We start from the raw sequence: 21799 nt of genomic DNA, 5'->3' as shown, positions 1-21799 counted from the left end.
CGCTCGTTGTGTTGCAGTTACAGATTCGTTTGTTTTGATAAACGTTTCCACAATGAAAGCGCGATGCTCACCAGGCCAATTCATGGCAGCAACTGAAAAAGAAACAAAAAACAATGGCATTATAAAGAAACAAAGCAAAATGGCATTATATGGAAAAAAATGGCATATGTACTTTTCGAAAATAAAAACACTTTTTTGTTTCTTTACTTTATTTGCCTTTTATTTAACCTACAAATGTGTCAGATCATTTTGCCTGACCCTGTATAAGTAGGGATGTGAATATCTTTGTGGTAAACGATCCGATACGCAACTGCTATGATAAGTACGTCAAATTTCATGTAAAGGCACAAACATTTTGGAAATATGGGCCATTATTTTATTCAAACAATAATATACATTTAGAAATCCCAGTTTTTGCATGTTTAGTGCTAGTTTAGTGTTTAGTGGAGTTTTGTCCCACTTGTAACAGTCCTTGAACGCACCTTCTACCTATAAAGTTAAGATTTGATGACCTTATTGAGTGCTAATGTATATATTTGTATAGTGCACTTTCTGAAAAACAAATGGATGTTGACTCTGTATGCAATACATAATAAATAAGATAAATTAGAACACTATAATATACGTATGTTTTACTGATGTGTTGGAAATCTTTGCCAGTGACTAGCTAATGCACCGCTAATGCTATTTAAGGCTACTGATACAAGTCCCCTAATAGCTGTCCTCGGCTATGCCTGCCAATAAATAGCCGCTCGTAACCCAAATGTTCAAAGCAAAAAAATCAGCCGAGAGACAGCTCGCATCTACGAAACACTCGTGTGCCTAAATAGCACTGCATAAATGACAATATGGCCGTGCTCCAGTAACTTCTCGCTTCTTTCTAGCAGGCAACATAGTCCGTGACAACTCAACTCACAGAGACAGTAGATACAAATAACTATGGTCTCGTTGCGAGAGCCACCTGCCAGGGCTTTGAAGCAAAATTACCAATTAAAATACCCTTTTCTTTGTCCATTTCTCCTCAATATTTGCTCCTGCTTGTACAGTAGCTCTACAGTCACCGCTGGGGCTTCCACAAACTTCGGTGTGGGCAGAGGGTAAACCAGGTTGTGCGCACATTAATTGCACGTCAAAAAAAAAATGCCTTTAAAGGAAACGTCCTTTGACTTTGACAGCCCTAGTTTAAAGTCATGGCCGTCTCTTGTGTCCCTTTAGTGATCCCGTAGCCTGCACATTACAGTTGAGCAATGTGGTGTAAACAAGGAATATGAGTGTAAAAGTGACTACAGGGGTGTTATTTCATGTCTACAGGGTCTAATGTCATTCTAAGGATTGTATTTAGAAGACCGTAAAGAGGTTTCCTATGCTCTTAACGCCGAAAATATTCCATTTATTATTATTGAATCCTACTTTAAGGAAATTCACTTATCGCGGTTGGGTCTGTAACAAATTAACCGTGATAAATGAGGGATAACTTTTTAGCATATGTACATTTGTTGGTTTACAAAAGGTAAAACATCAAATGTAAAACATCAAAGTGACCCATCCATCCCTAGTTTTTTCAGTTTGCAGCAGTCAATGGAAAACGTTTGGACACCCCTGGAGTACCTGAAATTTGCTAATGCTAATCCCAGAGCAAGCTGTCGGCTAAATGAGCAGGTGAGCTTGGAAGTAGCACGGGCGTCCGAATCAAAGAGCGACATGTCCACCATGCCACGGTTCAACATCTGTCTGGGGCGGATTTGTGCGTGGAGGATTAGCGTGCAGCCTGCAGCTGTAATTACTCGTCACGTGGCGGGAATAGCACGCTCGCAACGCGGAGACCAGCAGGACCGTCACGGGTACCGAGGGACCTGTCATGACACCCATGATGATTAATCCCCATCAGCCCACACCCACAACAACAACAACGACAACTGTCCATCATGTCCGTCAGGAGAAAACTGGTCAGTCAGTCAGTCAGTTTTTGTAGTTAGCTGATATATTAATTGATGTGTTAGCTAGTTAGTTGGGTTGAATTAGTCAACTGATAAGTTAGTCGACTGGTTGCTTAGGTGAGTAGTTAGTTTATTAGTTATGTGGTTCTTTGTTTACCCAATTGGTTGTATGGTTACTTGGTTGGTTTGTTGTTTGCTTTGTTCGCTGATTGATTGATTGGTTGTGCAGGTGCTGGATCACTTGTTTGGTCGAGCTGGTTAATTTATTCGTCAATTCGTTGTTGAATTAATCAATTAGTGAGTTAATTTAGTCCTGTGGTGAGTTAGTTGGTTAGTTAGTTAGTTGATTGGTTGGACATTTGCTTGGTTCGTTTAATTCGGGGTGTCCAAAGTGCGGCTTGGAAGCCATTTGCGGCCCATGGCTGTTTTTTTTAATTGCCTCGCGGCATATTCTAGAAATTTTATTGAAAAAAATGACTAAATTAAAAAAAACAGCAAAAACTGAAAAATCAGCATTAATTTTACTATAATAAAGTCAAAATGTTAAGAGGAAAAAATGTCAGAAGTGACATTACGATAATTTTTTATTACAAGAATAACAGTACCATAAAGGTGAATAATACACTCCTGATCAAAATCTTAAAACCAGTTGAAAAATTTTAAGAATTTGCATTTTGCACATTTGGATCTTAATGAGGTTTTAAGTAGAGCTACAATATGCAAAAACAAGAAGGGGGAGTGAGACAAAAAGCATTTTGAAAAAGTAATTTATTGAAAACAACAATTAAACTGAAATAGGCTGTTTATCAGCTGATCAAAAGTTTAAGACCATTGCTCAAAAAATAACAAAAAACTCTCCAAACCAGAACAAAAATGTTCTCAGTAGGACTCAGTAATGAGAAGCTCCACCGTTCTTGTTCATCACTTCAAAAATGGGTTTGGGCATGCTTGATACGAGTGTTTCCAGGAGGCTAGTGGGAACATTGCTCCAAGTGGTGAAGATGGCTTCACCAAGGGCATCAACTGTCTGGAACTTATGGCCATTTTTATAAACTTCCCTTGCCATCCATCCCCAAATGTTCTCTATGGGATTTAAATGAGGGGAACATGCAGGATGGTCCAAAAGAGTGATGTTATTCTCCCTGAAGAAGTCCTTGGTCAAGCGAGCATTGTGAACTGCAGTGTTGTCCTGTTGAAAAACCCAGTTGTTACCACACAGACGAGGGCCCTCAGTCATTTATCCGCTGCAACATCTGCACGTAAGCAGTCACCGTTTGACGACCCTGCACCACCTGAAGCTCCGGTGTTCCACTGAATGAAAAAGCACCCCAGACCATGATGGACCCCCCTCCACTGTGTCAGGTAGAAACATCTCAGGTGGGATCTCCTTGTCATGCCAGTAACGTTGGAAGCCATCTGGACCGTCAAGGTTATATTTTTTCTCATCAGAGAATAAAACTTTTTTCCACCTTTCAATGTCCCATGTTTGATGCTCCCTGGCAAAGTCTAAACAGGCAGTTTTGTGGCGTTGAAGGAGACGAGGTCTTTGAATTTGTTTTTTGTTTTTTCAACCCTTTTCCCGCAGATGGCGTCTGATGGTTATTTGCGCTGCAGTCGTCACCAGTAAGGCCTTAATGTGGGTGGAAGACCGCCCTGTGTCTTCATGGACAGCCAATCGGATCCTCCGGCTCAGTGCAGGTGTGATATTTTTGTTCCATAATGCTCAGGGTCTTTCAAAAAAAGGAGAATGACTGATTTACTGCACCCAACCTGAGCAGCAATGGCACGCTGCGAGAGGCCTTGCTTATGCAGCTCGACAATCTGACCACGTTGAAAAAGAGAAAGCTTCTTATCTTTAGCCATCAGGAGGGCATGACAGTGTGAATGCCTGACAGAAAATGAACATTTTGAGCAGATTTTGGCTTTTATAGCCTGTGGTCTTAAACTTTTGATCAGGTGATAAACAGCCTATTTCATTTTAATTGTTGTTTTCAATAAATTACTTTTTCAAAATGCTTTTTGTCTCACTCCCCCTTCTTGCTTTTGCATATTGTAGCTCTACTTAAAACATCATTAAGATCCAAATGTGCAAAATGCTAATTCTAGCAATTTTTCAACTGGTCCTAAGATTTTGATTAGTAGTGTATTATGAGAAACAAAAAAACGGCAAATATTGTAAAAAATGGTCATTTTTGGAAAATTAAGTTGCGGAAAAAAGTTATCATGTTACGAGAATAAAGTCAAAATATTATGGGAATGAAGTCCTAATATTACAAGAAAAAATCTACAAGAAGAAAATTAAAATAGTTGAAAAATAAAAAAACAACAGCGGAAATGGAAAAAAAACAGCTGTAATATTACAAGAATAATGTAAAAATATTAAGAGAAAAAAACTTGTGTTCCAACGAGAAAGAAAGTCACAATTTAACTCAAATAAAGTTGTAATTTTATGAGGAAAAATAATGTAATGTTTTGGTAGCATAGAGTAAATATTATGAATAAGAAAAAATGCATTATTCTTAAAAAATTGCAATATTATGAGAAAAAAACAAAATAAAATTGTCATATTTTTGAAAATTAGGTGGGGGAAATCAATTCAAAATATTATGAGTCACTTTTCCGAAAAGAAAAATGCAGATATAGATATACAGGATAACTTCTTAGCATATCTAAAAAATATATCAAGGTAGCCCTTGCATCCTGCCTTTTTTTTTAGTATGTGGCCCTCTGTTTGGACACATCTGGTTTAATTGATTGATTAGTTTGAGTTTGTTGGTTGGGTTGGTTAATTGCCTGGTGGATTGGTTAAGTAGTCAACACATTGGTTGTGATTAGTTATTTTATTGAGGAATATGGTAGTTCTGCTATGCAATGAAATTCTTGTTCTATTCATTTTTTTGTGTTTTTCTTTCTTTTTTTGGGAGAATGAACAGAACAAGAATTTCATAGCATAGCAGAACTACCTGTTTTACTGGGCATATGACAATAAAACTCTTGAATCTTGACTGATTCTTCATTTGGTTGGTTTGTTTAGTTACTTGATTGGTTAGTCAGTTGGCGAGCTACTGTGGATTTTTTATGCTCTTCATTTGGTTGCTGTTAAACTAGATGATCGGTGGACCGCTTGATTGGTTGGTTGTGAATGAGGAGGGGCTGTAGCTGAATCTTCTAGTTAGCATCCTAGTCTAGTTTGTTGCCAGTCATCATTGTGCGCTGACTATTGTCATCAGTGTTCATCAGTGATGTCGCTGTAATCCTTTAAGAGGATTTCATTTTGTCTCCAAGCTGGAAGCCGTAGGCCGACACGCTCGTAAACAAATGACTGCTGTGATGCAGCATTTGAAGTTTAGACCTCACCTTCCCTCACCTGAGATCGCACCTTCACAATAGAAGTGAAAAAGAATAGAAATGTATTTTTAGCACAAAATGTCCTTGGCTTCTAACAAAGAAGGTATTTTGCTAACAAAATGCTACATAGCCCGTCCATGATGTCATCACCGTTTGAATCTCAAAAATGTATGTCGAAGTTGTCCATCGAGGAAAAGGCTTCTTGAGACCCTGCTTATGAAATGAAAAGTTCAGCTTTGTCTTTTAAAATGATTGATACTGTATTTAACCCAGAGTATAATGAATACAAAAAATATCATGAGGAAATGAATGCTCTATTTGCATTAGAATTTCCTAAAAGAAACAAATTAAAATAGTAAGCCCATACCAAAATTTATAGTAGTTTTGCAAAAGAGACAAATGGATATATTGTAAATGGTGAAGATGTGCGATTGTTTTCTTTTAGTTCGTTCCGTTTGTCCTTCCTGTTTTTCTACATTCCACGGCCTTTTAACGTAAAAGTGCTTAGACGTCACCAGGTGACTTCCGGTTTGGCCAGGTGAACGTGATTGTGGGCTGGTTGTTCTTCATTGGGAAGAGGAAGACAGACAACCAACGGGACAGGATCAAGAAATAAGCAATAAGAAAGTAACGACGTGAGCGACGAGAAGCTTCTTGTTGTGATGAGCGCGTGCGGGAGTTTGGCGCGCTTCTTAGAGGAGAGCCTGACCACGTGAAGCATGCTGCCGGGTGGTGTGTTCATGGCCCTGTGGATGCTGCTGGTCACCGAGGTGTCCTCTGAGCCTGGTCTGTTTGTCCTCTTGTCTTTCCTTACACATTCGTCAGTTCTTTACGTGACGCTTCCAACACACGTGTTTTCGCACACAATCCATCTGTTTATATTTAATAACTACATTTACATGCATAATAAGGAATTAATGTCACTTTTTTTTGTCTCACTGATGATTGTGTACATGTGAAAAAGTCTTTGGAAGTGACAGATTGTTGAATCGCAGCCAAAAAAAGCAATCACAAAGCTTTGGGTGTAACGTGTGTTTCACTTTAATGTAGTTTCACAAAACATTTGATTTCAAATGTGACAAAAGCTGAAGAAAAATAAAGAGAACTAACTTCATCAGGTAAGTTTCAGTATGTGATGCACTTGAGTACAAAGACGTGATGTGTTCAAGGTACAAACTGCACCCGTCACCTTTGCCTCATAGGCCAACACGACAGTCATAAAAACGTTGTTTGGTCAGAAAGACACACTTAAACTGTAGGAAATATTATAAAGGTTTATGAGTGTAGCTAATCTGTGCATGGGCCTGGGTGGCACATTGAGCAGCACCTTTAAAAACCCAACAAAGAAGTGTCTTCAATTTGGTCAAATATCAGATGGACAACCGAGAGGTCTAACCTGTGATCTTCAACTTACCCGCAGACAACATTTCAAAGACTGGAAGTTGATATAGTTTTTAAACACACCAGAGCAATAGAGGCACATTGTGGACGGTGATGATGAAGAGGCAAACAAAGATGGAATGGTGCACAGCGTCTGTCTCTGCTTCAGAACCACAAACAAGAAGCACATTGCCATCCGTGGAAAACCAGCCAAAGAATTCAAATGACTGTTGATGCATGTTTAACGCAGTCTAAAGAACATAATCTGCTCATTAGGACACTAGTGTGGAAACAGAAGTTAAGAACATTCCAAGTGTAAAACATATGGTCTGCATCTGCACACTCCCGGAGCTCCAACCTCACTCCATGTCCAGCGCGACTCTTTCAGGCGTCACTACAGCACAGGGGAAAAAAAAGTAACATTGTCAAAATGAACAATGTGGACGTTCTCACTGTCTGCAGTGGCTCCGCCCACCAACGTGACAGTGACGTGTCACAATGCGCTGGCCAGCGTGGACTGGGATTATGGCCGAGACGAGGCGCCCACCAGGTTCCTGGTGTATGTGGGAAGCTCAGACAGGTGAGACCGTCACGCCCACGCACCTTTTGTTGTGTCCCGTTTGTAACTCTTGTCTTCAGACTATACCTGGAGACCGTGACGACGGAGCACAAGTGCAACAACGTGAGTGCCCTCGTGTGGGACTCGCTCGACAGCATCATGGACGTCCACTATGTCACGCTGACGGCCGCACAGGGGGGACACTTCTCCACCAACGTGTCCAAGACGTTTACCTTCAACCAGCTGAAGATGGCCGATGTGACGTGTGAGTGACGGACACCATCTCCACCGCCACGCTCTGCTCCAATGTGACGCTGCTTTGTCTGCAGGCAAGCTGGACTTCCCGCCTGTGGATGTGAGGGCAGACGACTTGGGAACCGTCGTGAGCTTCCCGAATCCGCTCCGTTACTACCCGGAACTGAGACAGGTCACCTGGAGGGACGCTGTCCATTTGGACTTCACTATATCTCCAAATGGCGTAAGAAAGATAATTACGTCCTTCTTAATAGTAACCAACATAGAGCATCCCACAGCAGGTTTGCGGCACATCATCTGAAATACTTTTTTTTGTGCGTTAACACTGTCCTTTTGTCATTCTCAGCGTGACATCCCAGGATTGTGTCAAATGGAACAGGAGACGTGCAGAGTGCATATGTTGTTCCCAGAGGGAGTGGACCATTGCGTCACGCTGACAGGATCCATGAGCGACCGGGCCGGACGCTATGTTGAATTCCAAAAGACGGCACCTGCCTGTTTGCACCAGTCTGATGGTGAGTGTCTCTCTGTGTTACCGTCTTTTAGCGGCATTGTGGCTTATTGTGTGTGTCCGTGTTAGCTTTGGAGGCAATGACACTGGCTCTACTGCTGACTGTCTTGCTCATCATCATCAGTGTGATCGGCGTCCTAATCTGGAAGGTGAGGGCGTGGACCACGAAGATCACTAAAGAAGATCTTCCAAAAAGTCTGGTAAGATATCCGCATGCAACAACAGTGTCACACACTTGTGTAAAAAAAACCCCCAAAAAACCTTTGAACATTCTCTCACAGCGACCAAGCCGCATTTTGTCTAAAGGCGATTGCAACATGGACGCCAACTGCGTGGTGGAAATGGTCTCTGGGGTGGAAGAAGTCCGGTTGATCTCCCAGAGTGACGAGGAGGACTCAGATGAGTCCACGTCAACAGAAAGCGTTTCCATCCATCCAGAGGATGAGGGGCAGGTGGAGGATGAACACGTGGAGGACGTACAAGAGGAGTCTGTTTACGATCGCACACATGTGGCGGTGGACCTGGGTGATGGAGATGCCGCTGTGGGGTACACCGAGGGAAGAAGGTAGCAGACAGACCTTCATTGTGTGGAAACTTGAGAAAGACAAGCTGTCAGTTTAGGTGTGAGCCATCATCCCAAGACTTTTGTCTGGAGATGCATCTTGTGATCCGAATGTTTCCAGCTGCCACAAGCTGATGACTTCTGGAAGCAGACATTTTGTTTGTATTCCGGAGAGCCACACCTCTCCCCTTTATGGAATGCGCCTTGATTCAGAATCACACCTGCATGACACAGCGTTGCCACGGCGACCCACCAACCAGAAAAACAGGTTGCCTCGGCAGGAGACTCTTAGCTGTCTACTGTATGAAAGTTGATAGTGCCACTGAAATAAATGTGTTTTTATTATTTGTGTGGTTTGAGCTTCTGAATTGTTCTGATGCTCAGCAGCTGAACCAGCATGATCACAAAAAGAACGTGATTTCAAACAAACATCATGAACCTTGCCATTGGGTCTTCAGGGTTTGCTGGGTGGAGTCGTAATCCAGAAAGAGCAGACGCTTCTAGAAAGCGTCTGCAGTTCTTGCTCATGAAGTAAAACTAGTCCAGCTTTGACAACGTTACAGATGTTTTACGACAGTTTGAGACCTTGAACGTTGTTCCTCAGGTTCAACATCTGCTTCTCCTGACGCGCCTTTTCCTCCTTGAACGCCATCTTGTTGGCCTTCTTCTCAACTCGCCTTTCCTGCAAACACACACAATGCCCTGGAAGGTCAAGAGACCTGTATGATGGTAGCCATAGAACAGGACATTGAAACTAATAGCAACAAATGAAGCACGACGCAATTAAATTGCGTAAGCTAATTTTAGGCCACTATGTGACTGGATGATGTCTTGAAAGGGTGAGCAGTTTTATTTCAGTTTGATAATACTCTTCTTTTTACACTTGGGCAACAATCTTAATATGTGACATGTTTTATGATGGACCCTGGAACGCATTGTTACAGATTAAATACAGATTTGTGTTTTTATTAGCATCAACTTAAATAGTTTTCTAGTTACATTGTCTTTTTGCTCTATTTTTCCATTTTTGCTGGGTTTTTGTTTATTGTATTTCTGTAATGAGCCCTGTCCCACTTTGGACACCTATGTCTATTTCACCAGGAAGGCCAGGTAAGTGTGTCCAAGCTCTGCCTTCCTGGCACTCTTGGTCAAGGACCGGGTTGCATTGTGGAGGGATTTTTACAGCTTTCGGACGTGCCTTGCAGGGTGTTACGGAAGTGGAGCTCAATCCCGCTCACCTGCTCGGCGGATACTTCAACTTTGTTGATGGCTTGTATTGTATTGTATTGTAATTATCAATTAAATGCATGACGTAAGAAACACTTACAGTAAATGTGCACCCCGTACTTGCTAAATAGAGTGACCATCTCGCTAAATTGTGAACACGGCTCTCTTCTATGCATGAGGTGTGTTATGAAGCAGAACCAGTGATCGGCGGTGCTTGAAAATTGGATCTCAGTCGGGTGCAATGAGCGTCAACAGAACCACTTGATAATTAAGGGCGCAGACAAGTTTGAACATCTACTTTGGTTGATCAGACAAATCTTAAGTAAAATAAATCAAGTGTAGAATTACTACAGCTTCTGCTTGGACATCAGCAATTAGCAAGCAGCTGTTAACTATGATGGGAAAAAAACAGCCATGTCACTCGCTGACGCTGTGAACACCGAGGTAGGTTGGATTGCAAGGTGTGCCCAAAACTCTTAATGTGTGCTTCCAATAATGCCTTGCACACTGCTACTTCTGTATTATACGGTTTTATCATTCATAGTAGCTGGGCCATAGTTCAGTCTGATTGGCTTCTGGCTGCCCTGTTCTCGAGATACAGGTTTTCTCCCAACGAGAAATCTCATCACGTTTCACGTGATTTCGTTTGAGGAGCTCTTGCGACACCCATAAAAATGAGCATTATATTCTTTGACATGACTTTCCCTCACCTTACGCTCCTCCTTGATGGCCTGCTTCCGGGCTTTCCTCTCGTCCTTGCCCTCGTCCTTGTGGCGGGCCTGAGTGGAGACGCGAGGGAGGTCCGAGTCGTTGATCCTGCTCATGCGCTCCGCCTGCTTGCTGGTGGGCCCTCTAGTGGGGAGCACATCCAGAGGCACTCCCGTCCTGTTGGACACGCGGATGGGCTTCACCTGGACAGCAGGAAAGACACACCGACGTCTGATTGCATCATTTCTTTTCACCCGCTCTAAAAGAGGCAAGGCGGCTCAGTACCCTTGGAGGATGGTCGATGACTTTGGGTCTGTTGTGGATGTTGGAGTAGGTGCCTGCAGGTGACCACACGGAGATATTTATCACATAGAATAGAATAAAAGGAAAAGACAGTGGGAAATGGCTGCAGGTATACGACTATGGTTGTTTTAGTGTGAATGTTAGTTTCAATAGTGATTGTTGAGCACCTCTTCGTCATTCTCTCAACGTCCGGCCAAAAGCTGCAGTATTTTATATGCACACAAAAACATCACAGTCCACGAGATGTGTAACCCAAAGAGTTTGCAGCAGTGGAATACGGGTCCAGACTTTTAGTTGCAATGTTACAAAACTCATATTTTAGCAAAGAAAAAAAATCTGACAGTGAGCGTGTGCGCTCTGTAGCAGAGTCCGTGCGGACGTCCTTAAAAATGCATTTTTTTTTTCATATGATATCAGGTGTATTTTCATTCGTATACACCTTTGTTAGGTAGATTACGTCTTCAATTTCATATATCGGATTTATATCGAGTGTTGGACCACATCAAGCCAATTCGTGCTTGGAAAGATTAAGTACAACTTAAAGCAGGGGTCTCAAACTGGCGGGCCGTTTGGACATCAAAGAGTAGTGTAACTGCAGCCCGCAACATCCGGGCAAGCTCAGTGTTACTTCCATACTTACAGGGCAAGAAAACGCCAACACTGAACTAACAGTGGTGTTATCACATGGATGTATTGTGAATTGTATCGTATCGTGAGGCACCCTGACATTCCCAGCCCTACTCCCAGACTCTACCTCCACTGGCCCCCAGTGAAATTGAGTTTGAGACCCCTGACTTAAAAGCCTTTCAAATTCATGGCCCGGAGCTATGGAAGAAGCTTACTTTAATATCTACTGTATCTGCAGATGAGGAGAAGCGGTATAGAAAATGGATGGACGGATCTGTCTGCAGACGAAATTTAATAAAAATTGATTTGTCCGTTTTTGTTTTTTTTGCCCGGAAATACTACAAGTCGCATTTGCATTGTGGTTAGTGTGGGGTGAAAACCAATACACAGTGTGCTGCTGCACTGCAGTGCAAGGCCTATACATGAAAAATATGACACTTGACTTTCTTCCCTGGACTTTTTGATTATCGAAAACATGTAAATGGATACTCTGTTATTATAGTTATTATATATTTTGTAGTACAGTTGCTTGTGGGTCGATCACAGCTTTTGTCTTGACTCAATGTTAAAGCAATGGGGACCAAAGGCACTATTTTCCTGTATAAAATCTGCTCCAGGGTCACATAGTTCCCTAGTGGTTAGCATGTTGGCCACACAGTCAGGAGATCTGGAAGATTTGGGTTGGGCATCTCTGTGTGGAGTTTGCATGTTCTCCCCGTGCGTGCATGGGTTTTCTTCAGGTACTCCGTTTTCCTCCTACGTTCCAAAAACATGCATGTTAGTTTAATTGGCAACTCTAAATTGTAGGTATGAATGTGAGTGTGAATTGTTGTTTGTCTATATGTGCCCTGTGATTGGCTGGTGACCAGTCCAGGGGGTACCCCTCGCCCAAAGTCAGCTGGGATAGGCTCCAGCCTATCTGCTACTCTAGTGAGGATAAGCTGATCCAACTTCTTTAATATTTGGGGTAGAGAAGTGAATGCTGTATCATATCAAATGTTCAAGTCCTGTTTTATCAGATAGAATTAATCAACAGACTTGATTTTACAAATTTCTAAATTTTGTAACATTGCTACTTTTAGAGCTATTTTCCAAACAAAGCCCGCAGGCATTTTGTACATTTACTTATTTATTATGTATTGTGTAAGACTTTGACAGGAACAACATCAAATTAAAAGCAGACCCACCATCCACCAGTGTGAGCCTGGAGTTTGTTTTTCAGAGAGAAGATTAGAACGTCGCTGTTTGATGTGTGTTGAAACAGGCAGTGAGCTCCCAGAAATTAACTTCAAGTTGTGCACAAAGCAAACATGCACATTAGCACTCAATAATGTCATCAAAACTTCCACATAGTATCAGCATTTGAGACCAAATATGAGGTGAAAGAAAAAACTGTAAAAATAGAGTATAGCAGTCTATCTGTGCAGCGTGGGAGAACGTTAGCACACAAGGACCATCTAACACAAATGCAAAAGCTATGGGATTTCTAACTGTATATTATTTTTTAAATAAAATAATGGCTCATATTTTCAAAATTGATATGCACTTACATAAAATTTGATATAGTTATTTACAAATGTATTTAAAAGTGTATTTTTTATATTTCTTAATCATTGCACCTGAAAGCATCCTGCGGCCTAGTCCAGCCCTGCCCACGGACCGGTACCGGGCCGTGGTCCAGTGCTTGAGGACACCTGGTGTAGATGATAGGATCCCAGTCTCTCTAATGCCATGGCTTCTCTACACTTACATAAAGGTAGGGGAAACACTGATGTTGTAGCTGAGGACGATAGGACTCACTGATGATGGTCTCGCAGTCCCACTTCTCTTCTGGCGCCTTGATGACCAACGTTTCCATCTCCTCCTCCTCGTCATCTTCCTCCTCTTGTAAGACAGGAAGTTCTTTTGGGCCCAAGTCATCAGGCCTAAGTGAGCTGAAGCAGAGACATGATCAGAGACACGGACATTGACATGAGGTGTCCATGCACAAGTCCTTAACTCACTCCCTGTCTTTCTGGACAAAGTAGTCTTTGATGACTTCCTCCAGTCGAGCGCTGTCCAGCTGGATGAAGCCTTCCAGCTCAGCGTTGTCCAGAGCGCCGATCTCATCGTCATCGTACTGTTCGTAAATCTGAACAACGCATGCTTCCTGTAAAACGTCATGCGGAAGCCGATCGGACGCAAAGGTTGAGAGCCATACTCACCTTCTCGAAGCGGTCATCCAGCAAGGTGAGCTGCTCGCTCCTCCTCATCACGGACGAGGTCAATGAGTACTCGGTGAAGCGACTCTTCGTCTCCTCGTCCGAGAAGAGGAACTCACGAAGGCGGCCATCTTCTGAGAGCCCACTCTCTGAGTCGAAATCACCGTCATCATCTGTGTCCTCCCACTCATCTTCGTCGTCATCATCGCCTCTGTCAAACAGGAAGTTCACATGTTGAGCTCAAATTAGTATCGGGTGGCTGCTTAAGCAAATCAGTTCCACCCCACTTTTTTTTTTTTTTAAACACCTGAGCGCTATGGCGGTACTCGCACGGTTAGCTTTCACAATGAAGTCGTCTTCCAGCTCGTTCTCAGGGTCTTCGTAGTTGAAGTCCTCGTCGAGAGCGGCCACAATGTCGGGGTCCATGTCCAGACGTGGTCCTGACAGAAAGCACATTGCAATTACCACTTTGACCCTGACCTCCTTTAGCAAACAAGTTGCCACGTCAATACAGCCAATGACAAGATTCATCAATTCATCATCTTCCACCTGTCCGAAGTCGGGTCACGGGGGCAGCAGTCTAAAGAGGGAAGCTCAGACTTCCCTCTCCTCAGCTATTTTGTCCAGCGCCTTCTGGCTGATCCCAAGGCATTCCCACACCAGTTGAGATGCATAGTCTCTCCAACGTGCACTGGATTTTCCCTGAGGCCTCCTAACTTTCCGATGTGCCCTGAATACCTCCCCAAGGAGATCAGATCCTCTCAACACCCTGAATGAACCGTATTGGTGACAAAGGGCAGTCCTGGCAGAGTCCAACCCTCACTGGAAACGAGTCCAGTGACAAGATATGCAATATTTTACAGATTTTGTGACATACTTAAGTCTCATCAACCTATGTTTTTGTTATGTTTTGTTTTTATGATTGTCATTATGATCCCTCAAGAGAAAATTGTTTGTACTGTACAGTCATGTCCGCCTATTTGTGGTTCGGCATTTGCGCTGCCGAATATACGCAGATTTTTTTGCTTTAAAAGTGTAAATGGATCAAATTCCATCACAAAGTGCTGCTGATACAACAGTGATGGGTCTCGTTAGCAACAAGGATGAGACAGCCTACAGGGAGGAGGTACAGCATCTGGCTGCTTGGTGCGAGGAGAACAACCTGCTCCTTAACACCACCAGAACCAAGGAGCTCATCACAGACTTGGGATGCTTTTTCCTTCAATGGAACAATGGAGTATCAGGTTGTGCAAGGGCGTCAAACGTCAGCTGGCTATGAAGAGATGTTGCAGGGGACATCACTCATGACTGAAGGCCCTCGTATGTGTGGTAATGACCGGCTTTTTCAACAGGACAACACTGCAATTCAAAATGCCTGCCTGACAAAGGACTTCTTCCAGAGGAATAACTTCACTCTTTTGGAACATCCTGCGTATTCTCCTGATCTAAATCCAATTGAGAATACTTTGGGATGGATTGCAAGTGAAGTTTACAAAAATGGACATCAGTTCCAGACAGTGGATGCCCTCTGTGAAGCCATCTTTACCACCTGGAGCAACATTCTCACTAGCCTCCTGAAAACAATGGCACCACAGCTGTCACAAAAGCAAAGTGTCAAACTTAAAGTTATGCTTGAAATGTATCTTTTCACAAAAAGCTGATTTCCTCCCTTATTTAGTTGGGAACTGATATTTTCCTGATACTTACCTATGTTGCACTGCTGATTATTATTTTAATATTATTTTCTGATGAAAGACGTGAGTCTAATCATTATTTTGGTAGGTTCCATGTTTATATAGCCATAGAAGACAATATTCTGTGTGCCTTGAAAGATCAGTCAAAATCATCTAATATGACCAGTACTGAAGGGGTTGTCTTTTGAAAAATGGCTGGGATTGAATGACAGTTAACAAGAACGACACAGCAGCTCATTACTTCGTACATATCTGTTTTAGGGAGATATCGAGTTTTTTTTAGCTATGTTCTTAAACGTTTCATCAGATGATGAACAGCCTATTTCACTTGAATGCCTGTTTGGAATAAATTGCTTACTCAGAAAATGTTTTGTCTCACTCACATTTCATATTTTTCCATTTTGAAGCTCTACTTAGAACCTCTTTAAGATCCAACAAATGCAAAATGTAAATTCTTGCAATTTTTCAACTGTTTTTTTTTTGTGCTCACTCCTGCACTCTTGTATATTTGTCTATAGTCATACTTACCCAGACACATCAATCTGTACAGTACTTGACAGAAGTCATACCTATTCATAATGCCCATATAAATATAGATTTGGGCATACATATATAATTACTATTCACAATGCACTTCTGGATTGTTTTTTGTTACCCTGTACTTGTAATGATAAACCCCGTACTTGTAATGATGTGTAATGATAATAAGATTCAAGATTCAAGAGATTCAAGAGTTTTATTGTCATATGCACAGTAGAACAGGTAGTTCTGCTATGCAATGAAATTCTTGTTCTGTTCATTCTCCCAGCATGTGATCCTATTTTATCCCATCCTAAATAATTCATTTTTTTTATGCTAACTTGGATAGAAAGTGGACTGATGTCACTATCTGCACAGGAAAAAGCGCTGCAGCTATCAAACCAGCAGAGGGTGCTGTGTCACAAGTCAAATCACATACTGTACCCGCTGCACCGGAAGACTTTGAGAAGACATGTTGTGTAACTGCATGTTTTGTAAACTGGTTATTCTCCTGAAAGCGGTACCCTCGAGGGTGCCGTCACTTTGAGGGGCACGACACACAGACTACAGTGATTTGGAGCTAAACCATATAAAAATAATGCAACCGCATTGAATAAACAGGGGAAACGGTGTCAAATACTTTCTTCGTGTCCATCTATCAATCCATTTTCTTCCGCTTATCCGTGTCCGGGTTGCGGAGGGAGCAGCTGACATAATCCCTCCAACGTATCCTATGTCTGGCCTGGGGCCTTCTCCCGGCTGAGCATGCCCGGAACACCTCACCAGGGAGGCGTCGGGGAGGCATCCGGATGAGATTCCCAAGCCACCACAACTGGCTCCTCTCAATGTGAAGGTGCATGGTCTCTACTCTGAGCCACTCCCAGATGACCAAGCTCCACACCCTATCTCTTAGGGTGAGTTCAGCCATCCTATAAAGGAAACTCATTTTGGTTGCTTGTGTCCTCGATCTTGTTCTTTCGGTCACGACCCAAAGCTCATGATCATAGGTGAGGCTGGGAACATGCATGGACCGATAAATTGAGAGCTTTGCCTTCCAGCTCAGTTCTCTTTTCACCATGATGGCCCGGTACGGCGACAAAACCCCAAGACCTCACTCCCAACCCCTAGGATGCAACCCACCCTTTTCCGACTGAGAACCATGGCCTCGGATTTGGAGGTGCCGAGTCTTATCCCAAAGGCTTCACACTCAGCTACAAACCGCCCCAGGAAACACTGAAGGTCACAGCCTAATGAGGCCATCAGGGCCACATCGTCTGTGAATAGCAGACTGTTGATACGGCTGGCCGAGAGAGACTGTATAGCTGATATTAATGACACCTAAAAAGCAGGTATCAATGTATACTTTACATCATCCAAATATGGCAACCAAGTATCGATTCTTGTGACAACCCTAGTTTAGCGCGTCAAAATGGGCATTTTTAGGGTTTTTAATGGGTGCGACCGTTTTTCACCATTTTCTCTGGGTCATGGAATGCAACGCCCACAAATAACGAGGCTCTACTGTAATAAGACTGTGATCACAGTGAAACTGCACAAATACCAATAGAGGAGTTGATAAAATAAACCGAAAACCTCGAAGCTCGTGTCAGACTTCCTCAATCACACTGCTTCTAAATGGCGTTTTCCGAGCTTGTGATCGATTACGCTGGAAGCGTCATACATTACAGCAAGTATTTGCAGCTCAAAATGAATTGGTGGATGTCATTGGTTTGACAGGTTGTTTTGGCCTTAACTTGTACACGGTCGTCCCTCGCTGTATCAGGGTTCGAATAGAGCTCCCTCACTATATCGCATTTTCCAAAAAATAATAAATGTTTGCTGTTCTGTGGTTGAACACAGCCTTTTAGTAGTGACAAAAATGCCTATTTAAGCAAATTGTACGCATTCTTGGACTAAATTAAGTATTTTCAAGCATAAAAAAAGCTTAATGAACTAAAATACAAATAAAGTAGTACCTCGCATAACATAAACCTCCTTTTACGTAAATTCCACTGAACGTAATTTATGTAAAGTTTTTGCATCGTATTACGTAAGAAATTCCATATAACGTAAAGTGTCAAGTCGGTGCAAGTTCAGAAATTCGATTTGAATAGCTTGCGTAACAGAGAGAGGGAAACATTTTCCATGACTAACACAGTACACTTGGTGATGCCTTCTGACACTTCACGCTCTCATTGGCTGATTATCAGGGCACCAGCTACGCTCTCATCTCATTGGCTGATTATCGAGGTACCGCCTACGCTCTCATCTCATTGGCTGACTTATACAGTGCGTATGTGAGTTTGTGAGAGACAGGCTTCTCCCTTCAACCTCCCTTCCTCATCGTAGTCGCCCTTAAACTAGTTGATTGTTTTTGTTTTTCAGTTTTATTCATTTACACTAATCTTATCTATTACCTTATTTTATATTGGAATGTTACTCTACTATGTTTATGCTAACGTTTTCTTATATTTTCCCACCATATTTGGTGGACTTTTAATATTTTGAAGTGACAAATGGGTGAGTTTGGGAAGATCTTGGAACGGATAAGGCTATTTACATGTATTTTACGCTTCGTATAACGTAAAAACCCTATAACGTAAACATTCTCGGAACGGATTATTTACGTTGTAGGGGCGTCTACTGTACAAGGCAGAAGAAGCATTTTACTCATGCATGTAGCATTCTACATTGGCTGCTAGGTGTCGCCAGAAAGTGAGCCGAACAGGCAGTTATTGTCCTCACATAATAATAATAATAATAATAATAATAATAATAATAATAATAATAATAATAATAATAATAATAATATCAACATAGCAATCATCGTCATAATAATAACAATAATCATAATAATAACTACTACTGTTGTGGGCAATGACCCACGACAAGCTAAAACTCAACTCGGAACCTCCGACGTCACTTCCTGTCCGCCTGGCACTAAGGTCCCCTTGGACACATGAGCAGGCGTTTTATTTATGTCTTAAATGGCTTATTTACTCTTATTATGTCTACTATATTGAGCAATACCAGTTTAAAGCCATTTAATGTCGCCATTACAATACATTGATGAGACAATAGCCACTGCAGGAACTATGCCGTCCAGAAAAAAAAAACAAGGAACTGCTAAACTGTGAGTCTGTTATGTTATTTATGTCTAATACGTCATTTTTTCTCTTTTTATATCTACAATATTGGGTAATACAAATGTAAAGGCTATTATATTGGTGTTATTTCATGTCTAAATGGCCCTAATAATGTTAAAAACCGTATTTAGAAGTACATAAATAAGTTTTCGATGCCATAACTACGAAAATATTCAGTTTACTAAGATTGACTCCTACTTTGCGGAAATTCACTTAATGTGGCTGGGTCTGAAACCAATTATCCACAATAAACGAGGGATTACTGTAAATAATAACCACCAACAATATTGAACAATGTGGGCTTGTTAGGAGAACATTGGCATGTTATTTTGTGCGTTAGTAACAGAGACCGGTGTTTCATGACACAGTTTGCTTCGATTGCACTCTTCCACCAGATGTCCATACGGGACGCTCCTGGGATGTTTTGTTTTTTTGGCGGGTTGAAAAAAATTTGCGTCCACACTGTCCTGGTTTAGTAAATAGTTGCATCCAGATGGGAATGGATCACTGAGTGAAAATGATGTAATATACAAGGCACACCTACAAGCGGCACTGTGAACACGGAACGCAGACGGAACCACGTGACACACCAAACTATAGAAGAAGAAAGGACGCATGTCTTCCTCTTTCCAAGGCTCGTCTAGACTTATGACAAAGTAGACAAAGTAGCGTCATTTTAGGAATAGAGTAGACACTCGAAATATTCAGATATTATGTTACTTCTGGTCAGTGACGGGTTGCTGACGTCGTCGTTTTAAAAAAGCAGCGGATTGCTCGTCTATATGGTAACGACAAGCCGCCGTTTTCAGATTTGCCCACTCTGGAAGCAGTTTTTTTTTCATGCCATTTCAGGACACCCAGAACGCCGTTTTCATGTGGATTACAGGCTGAAGCGATAAAATACTTTGCCGTTTTGACCTGAAAACACTGCCATGTGGATAAACACTGAAGCACCAGAGCTTCCAATTTGAATCTGCACAATTTGGAGGAAAGTCGCAAAGTTTCATGAGGCTTCACCAGCCCATCTCTCACCAATACAAAACTAGACAGTATGTGGTGTACAGCCATTAGAATGTAAACATTGTTGATGAGATTGTAGCGTAGCTACAGCACCCTCGTGTGGTCAGTGATGAAAGTGTCACTTGTGTCGTCAAGGCTGTGAAGGTGTCATGGGCGATGCAGACTCTGACAAGCTCACCTGAGATTGGCGCTGCCTTATTGAGAAGTCCCACATCTTCTTCGAAATCAGAGGCAAACACCGACGATGGCAGCTTGATGCTTGCAGCCTGGAAGACACCAGGACACATTTTTGCGCAGGTTATTCAACACAAGTACACATGGTGACAGATGAGTGGACGTACAGGTATGACGTTGACCATGTCAACTTCCTCTCCATCGTCATGCTCCCCATCATCATGGAGGTGAAAATGGGTGGAGGGGCCAGCAGCCACCAGCTCAGTTTGGCGGGACGCCTCCTTCAGGTGCTGCAGGTAGTCATAGTCGTCGTCAAAAAAGACGCCGTATTTCCTCTGCTCCTCTTGCCGCTTCTCCGCCTCCACCTGGAAGAAGATGTCAACATTCAAGCGTCTGGTTGGCACCCTGCTACTGTGTGCATGGCATGAGTTTACCTTGGCGGCGGGCAGGAGGATGTGCTGTGGAGCGGTCTCATCTGCGGCCAGGGGGTCCCTCTGACTCCTGTGGACCAGATGAAAGGTCACCGCCTTTTTCTTCTCAATGAAGGACTTCTTCTTTCGGTGAGGCTGCGAGAGACAATGTAGCACACCGGTGCAGCTCAAAATACAAACCTCCACAGAACACCCCTCAAAAGAATTGCTTCTTTCAGTTTCGTTACACGTCTAGGCGAGTCAAAGAAAACAAACGTGAAAACTGTTTGAGCTTCACAGTAGCATATGATGTAGCTTGATAAGAATAGGGTAAAACTACTCGAGGCGAGTGGGTAATTGAAACGTATTTATTTGCTGTTGATTGCCATCAGACTTCAAGAATGATTGGAGTTTGTTAAGAATCTGTATTGTATTGTACTTTATTTATCCCACAGCAGGGAAATTCACTTGCTACAGCAGCAAGCAAGATACGCAAGATCTGTGCTGGTAATTCACGTTACATTAACATTTACAGCAAGAACAGCAATAGAACTCTCGGCAAGTCAAGTGTTTCAAAAATAAGGTACTGACGGTATCGCAAGTATATTCCAAAAATGAGGTGTTTACATGACACGAAGCTAAGCTAGCTGGCCGGCTAGTGGCTGCTAGCTTGCTGGAAAAGACTTCAGCTTACCATTTTCCTACATTGACTCGGTCTGGGGTTTCTTTGGCTGTTCCGACGCAGTGATCTTCGAACTTGGGGTTGCTGTGGCTTGTTAACTAAATAAACCGTTAAAACAAACAAAAAAAAAACGAACACGAGTGTTTCACCCTGTTTCTTGCGCTGCCATGCTGCTGATAGCCGCAGACTGGACAGAACCATTGCACGCAAAAACGCAGGGAGTATTGAACTAAAACAAACAAAAACTAAAAACTAAAACTTATAACAATTAAACAAATGTGACATTTATAACGCGATAAAAATGTATACAATATAATAATATATGTTCATGATTTGTGGATGCAAGACAAAGTCATACTGAAAGTGTAATCAATGGTTCGCATCCCCGTTTGGACCGATTTGATTGGTATAGTCAATATTTTTTCTTCCAACTTTATTGGCAAAGACGATCGCTACCCGTCGTGTTAAATAATGTCAAATGTGTGATATTAATAGTTGCTCCTCGTGACTTTATGAACGATTACTTATTTTAAAAA

The 21799-nt window shown here is 42.2% G+C and overlaps 2 protein-coding genes across 6 annotated transcripts; one reads left to right on the top strand and one right to left on the bottom strand.

Annotated features, from left to right (window-relative positions):
- The first annotated feature begins 1528 nt into the window (after window positions 1–1528).
- Window positions 1529–9822, top strand: ifngr1 (interferon gamma receptor 1). Of its 4 annotated transcripts, XM_054779827.1 has the most exons (6): window positions 5280–6071; window positions 7128–7245; window positions 7305–7489; window positions 7554–7702; window positions 7826–7994; window positions 8060–9815. In XM_054779827.1, the coding sequence occupies exons 1-6, from the start codon at window positions 6005–6007 to the stop codon at window positions 8557–8559; spliced, it is 1188 nt and encodes a 395-aa protein (XP_054635802.1). In that variant the 5' UTR covers window positions 5280–6004; the 3' UTR covers window positions 8560–9815. The 4 variants fall into 4 exon arrangements, with proteins under 4 accessions (XP_054635803.1, XP_054635802.1, XP_054635799.1 ...); XM_054779828.1 differs by lacking the exon at window positions 5280–6071 and adding an exon at window positions 1529–1659 and having other exon boundaries at window positions 7128–7489; window positions 8060–9822; XM_054779829.1 differs by lacking the exon at window positions 5280–6071 and having other exon boundaries at window positions 6105–7489; window positions 8060–8190; window positions 8272–9815.
- ltv1 (LTV1 ribosome biogenesis factor) lies at window positions 6303–21455 on the bottom strand. Of its 2 annotated transcripts, XM_054779822.1 has the most exons (12): window positions 21276–21455; window positions 20606–20737; window positions 20339–20536; window positions 20176–20263; window positions 13926–14058; window positions 13622–13829; window positions 13421–13548; window positions 13218–13351; window positions 10773–10825; window positions 10490–10690; window positions 9138–9234; window positions 6303–7059 (listed from the first exon to the last, which is right to left on the bottom strand). In XM_054779822.1, the coding sequence occupies exons 1-12, from the start codon at window positions 21276–21278 to the stop codon at window positions 7025–7027; spliced, it is 1410 nt and encodes a 469-aa protein (XP_054635797.1). In that variant the 5' UTR covers window positions 21279–21455; the 3' UTR covers window positions 6303–7024. The 2 variants fall into 2 exon arrangements, with proteins under 2 accessions (XP_054635797.1, XP_054635798.1); XM_054779823.1 differs by having other exon boundaries at window positions 6303–9234.
- Window positions 21456–21799: the final 344 nt, after the last annotated feature.

Source organism: Dunckerocampus dactyliophorus, chromosome 6 (assembly GCF_027744805.1).
Source record: "Dunckerocampus dactyliophorus isolate RoL2022-P2 chromosome 6, RoL_Ddac_1.1, whole genome shotgun sequence".
NCBI lineage: Eukaryota > Metazoa > Chordata > Actinopteri > Syngnathiformes > Syngnathidae > Dunckerocampus > Dunckerocampus dactyliophorus.
This window is presented reverse-complemented; position numbering and strand designations above follow the sequence as displayed.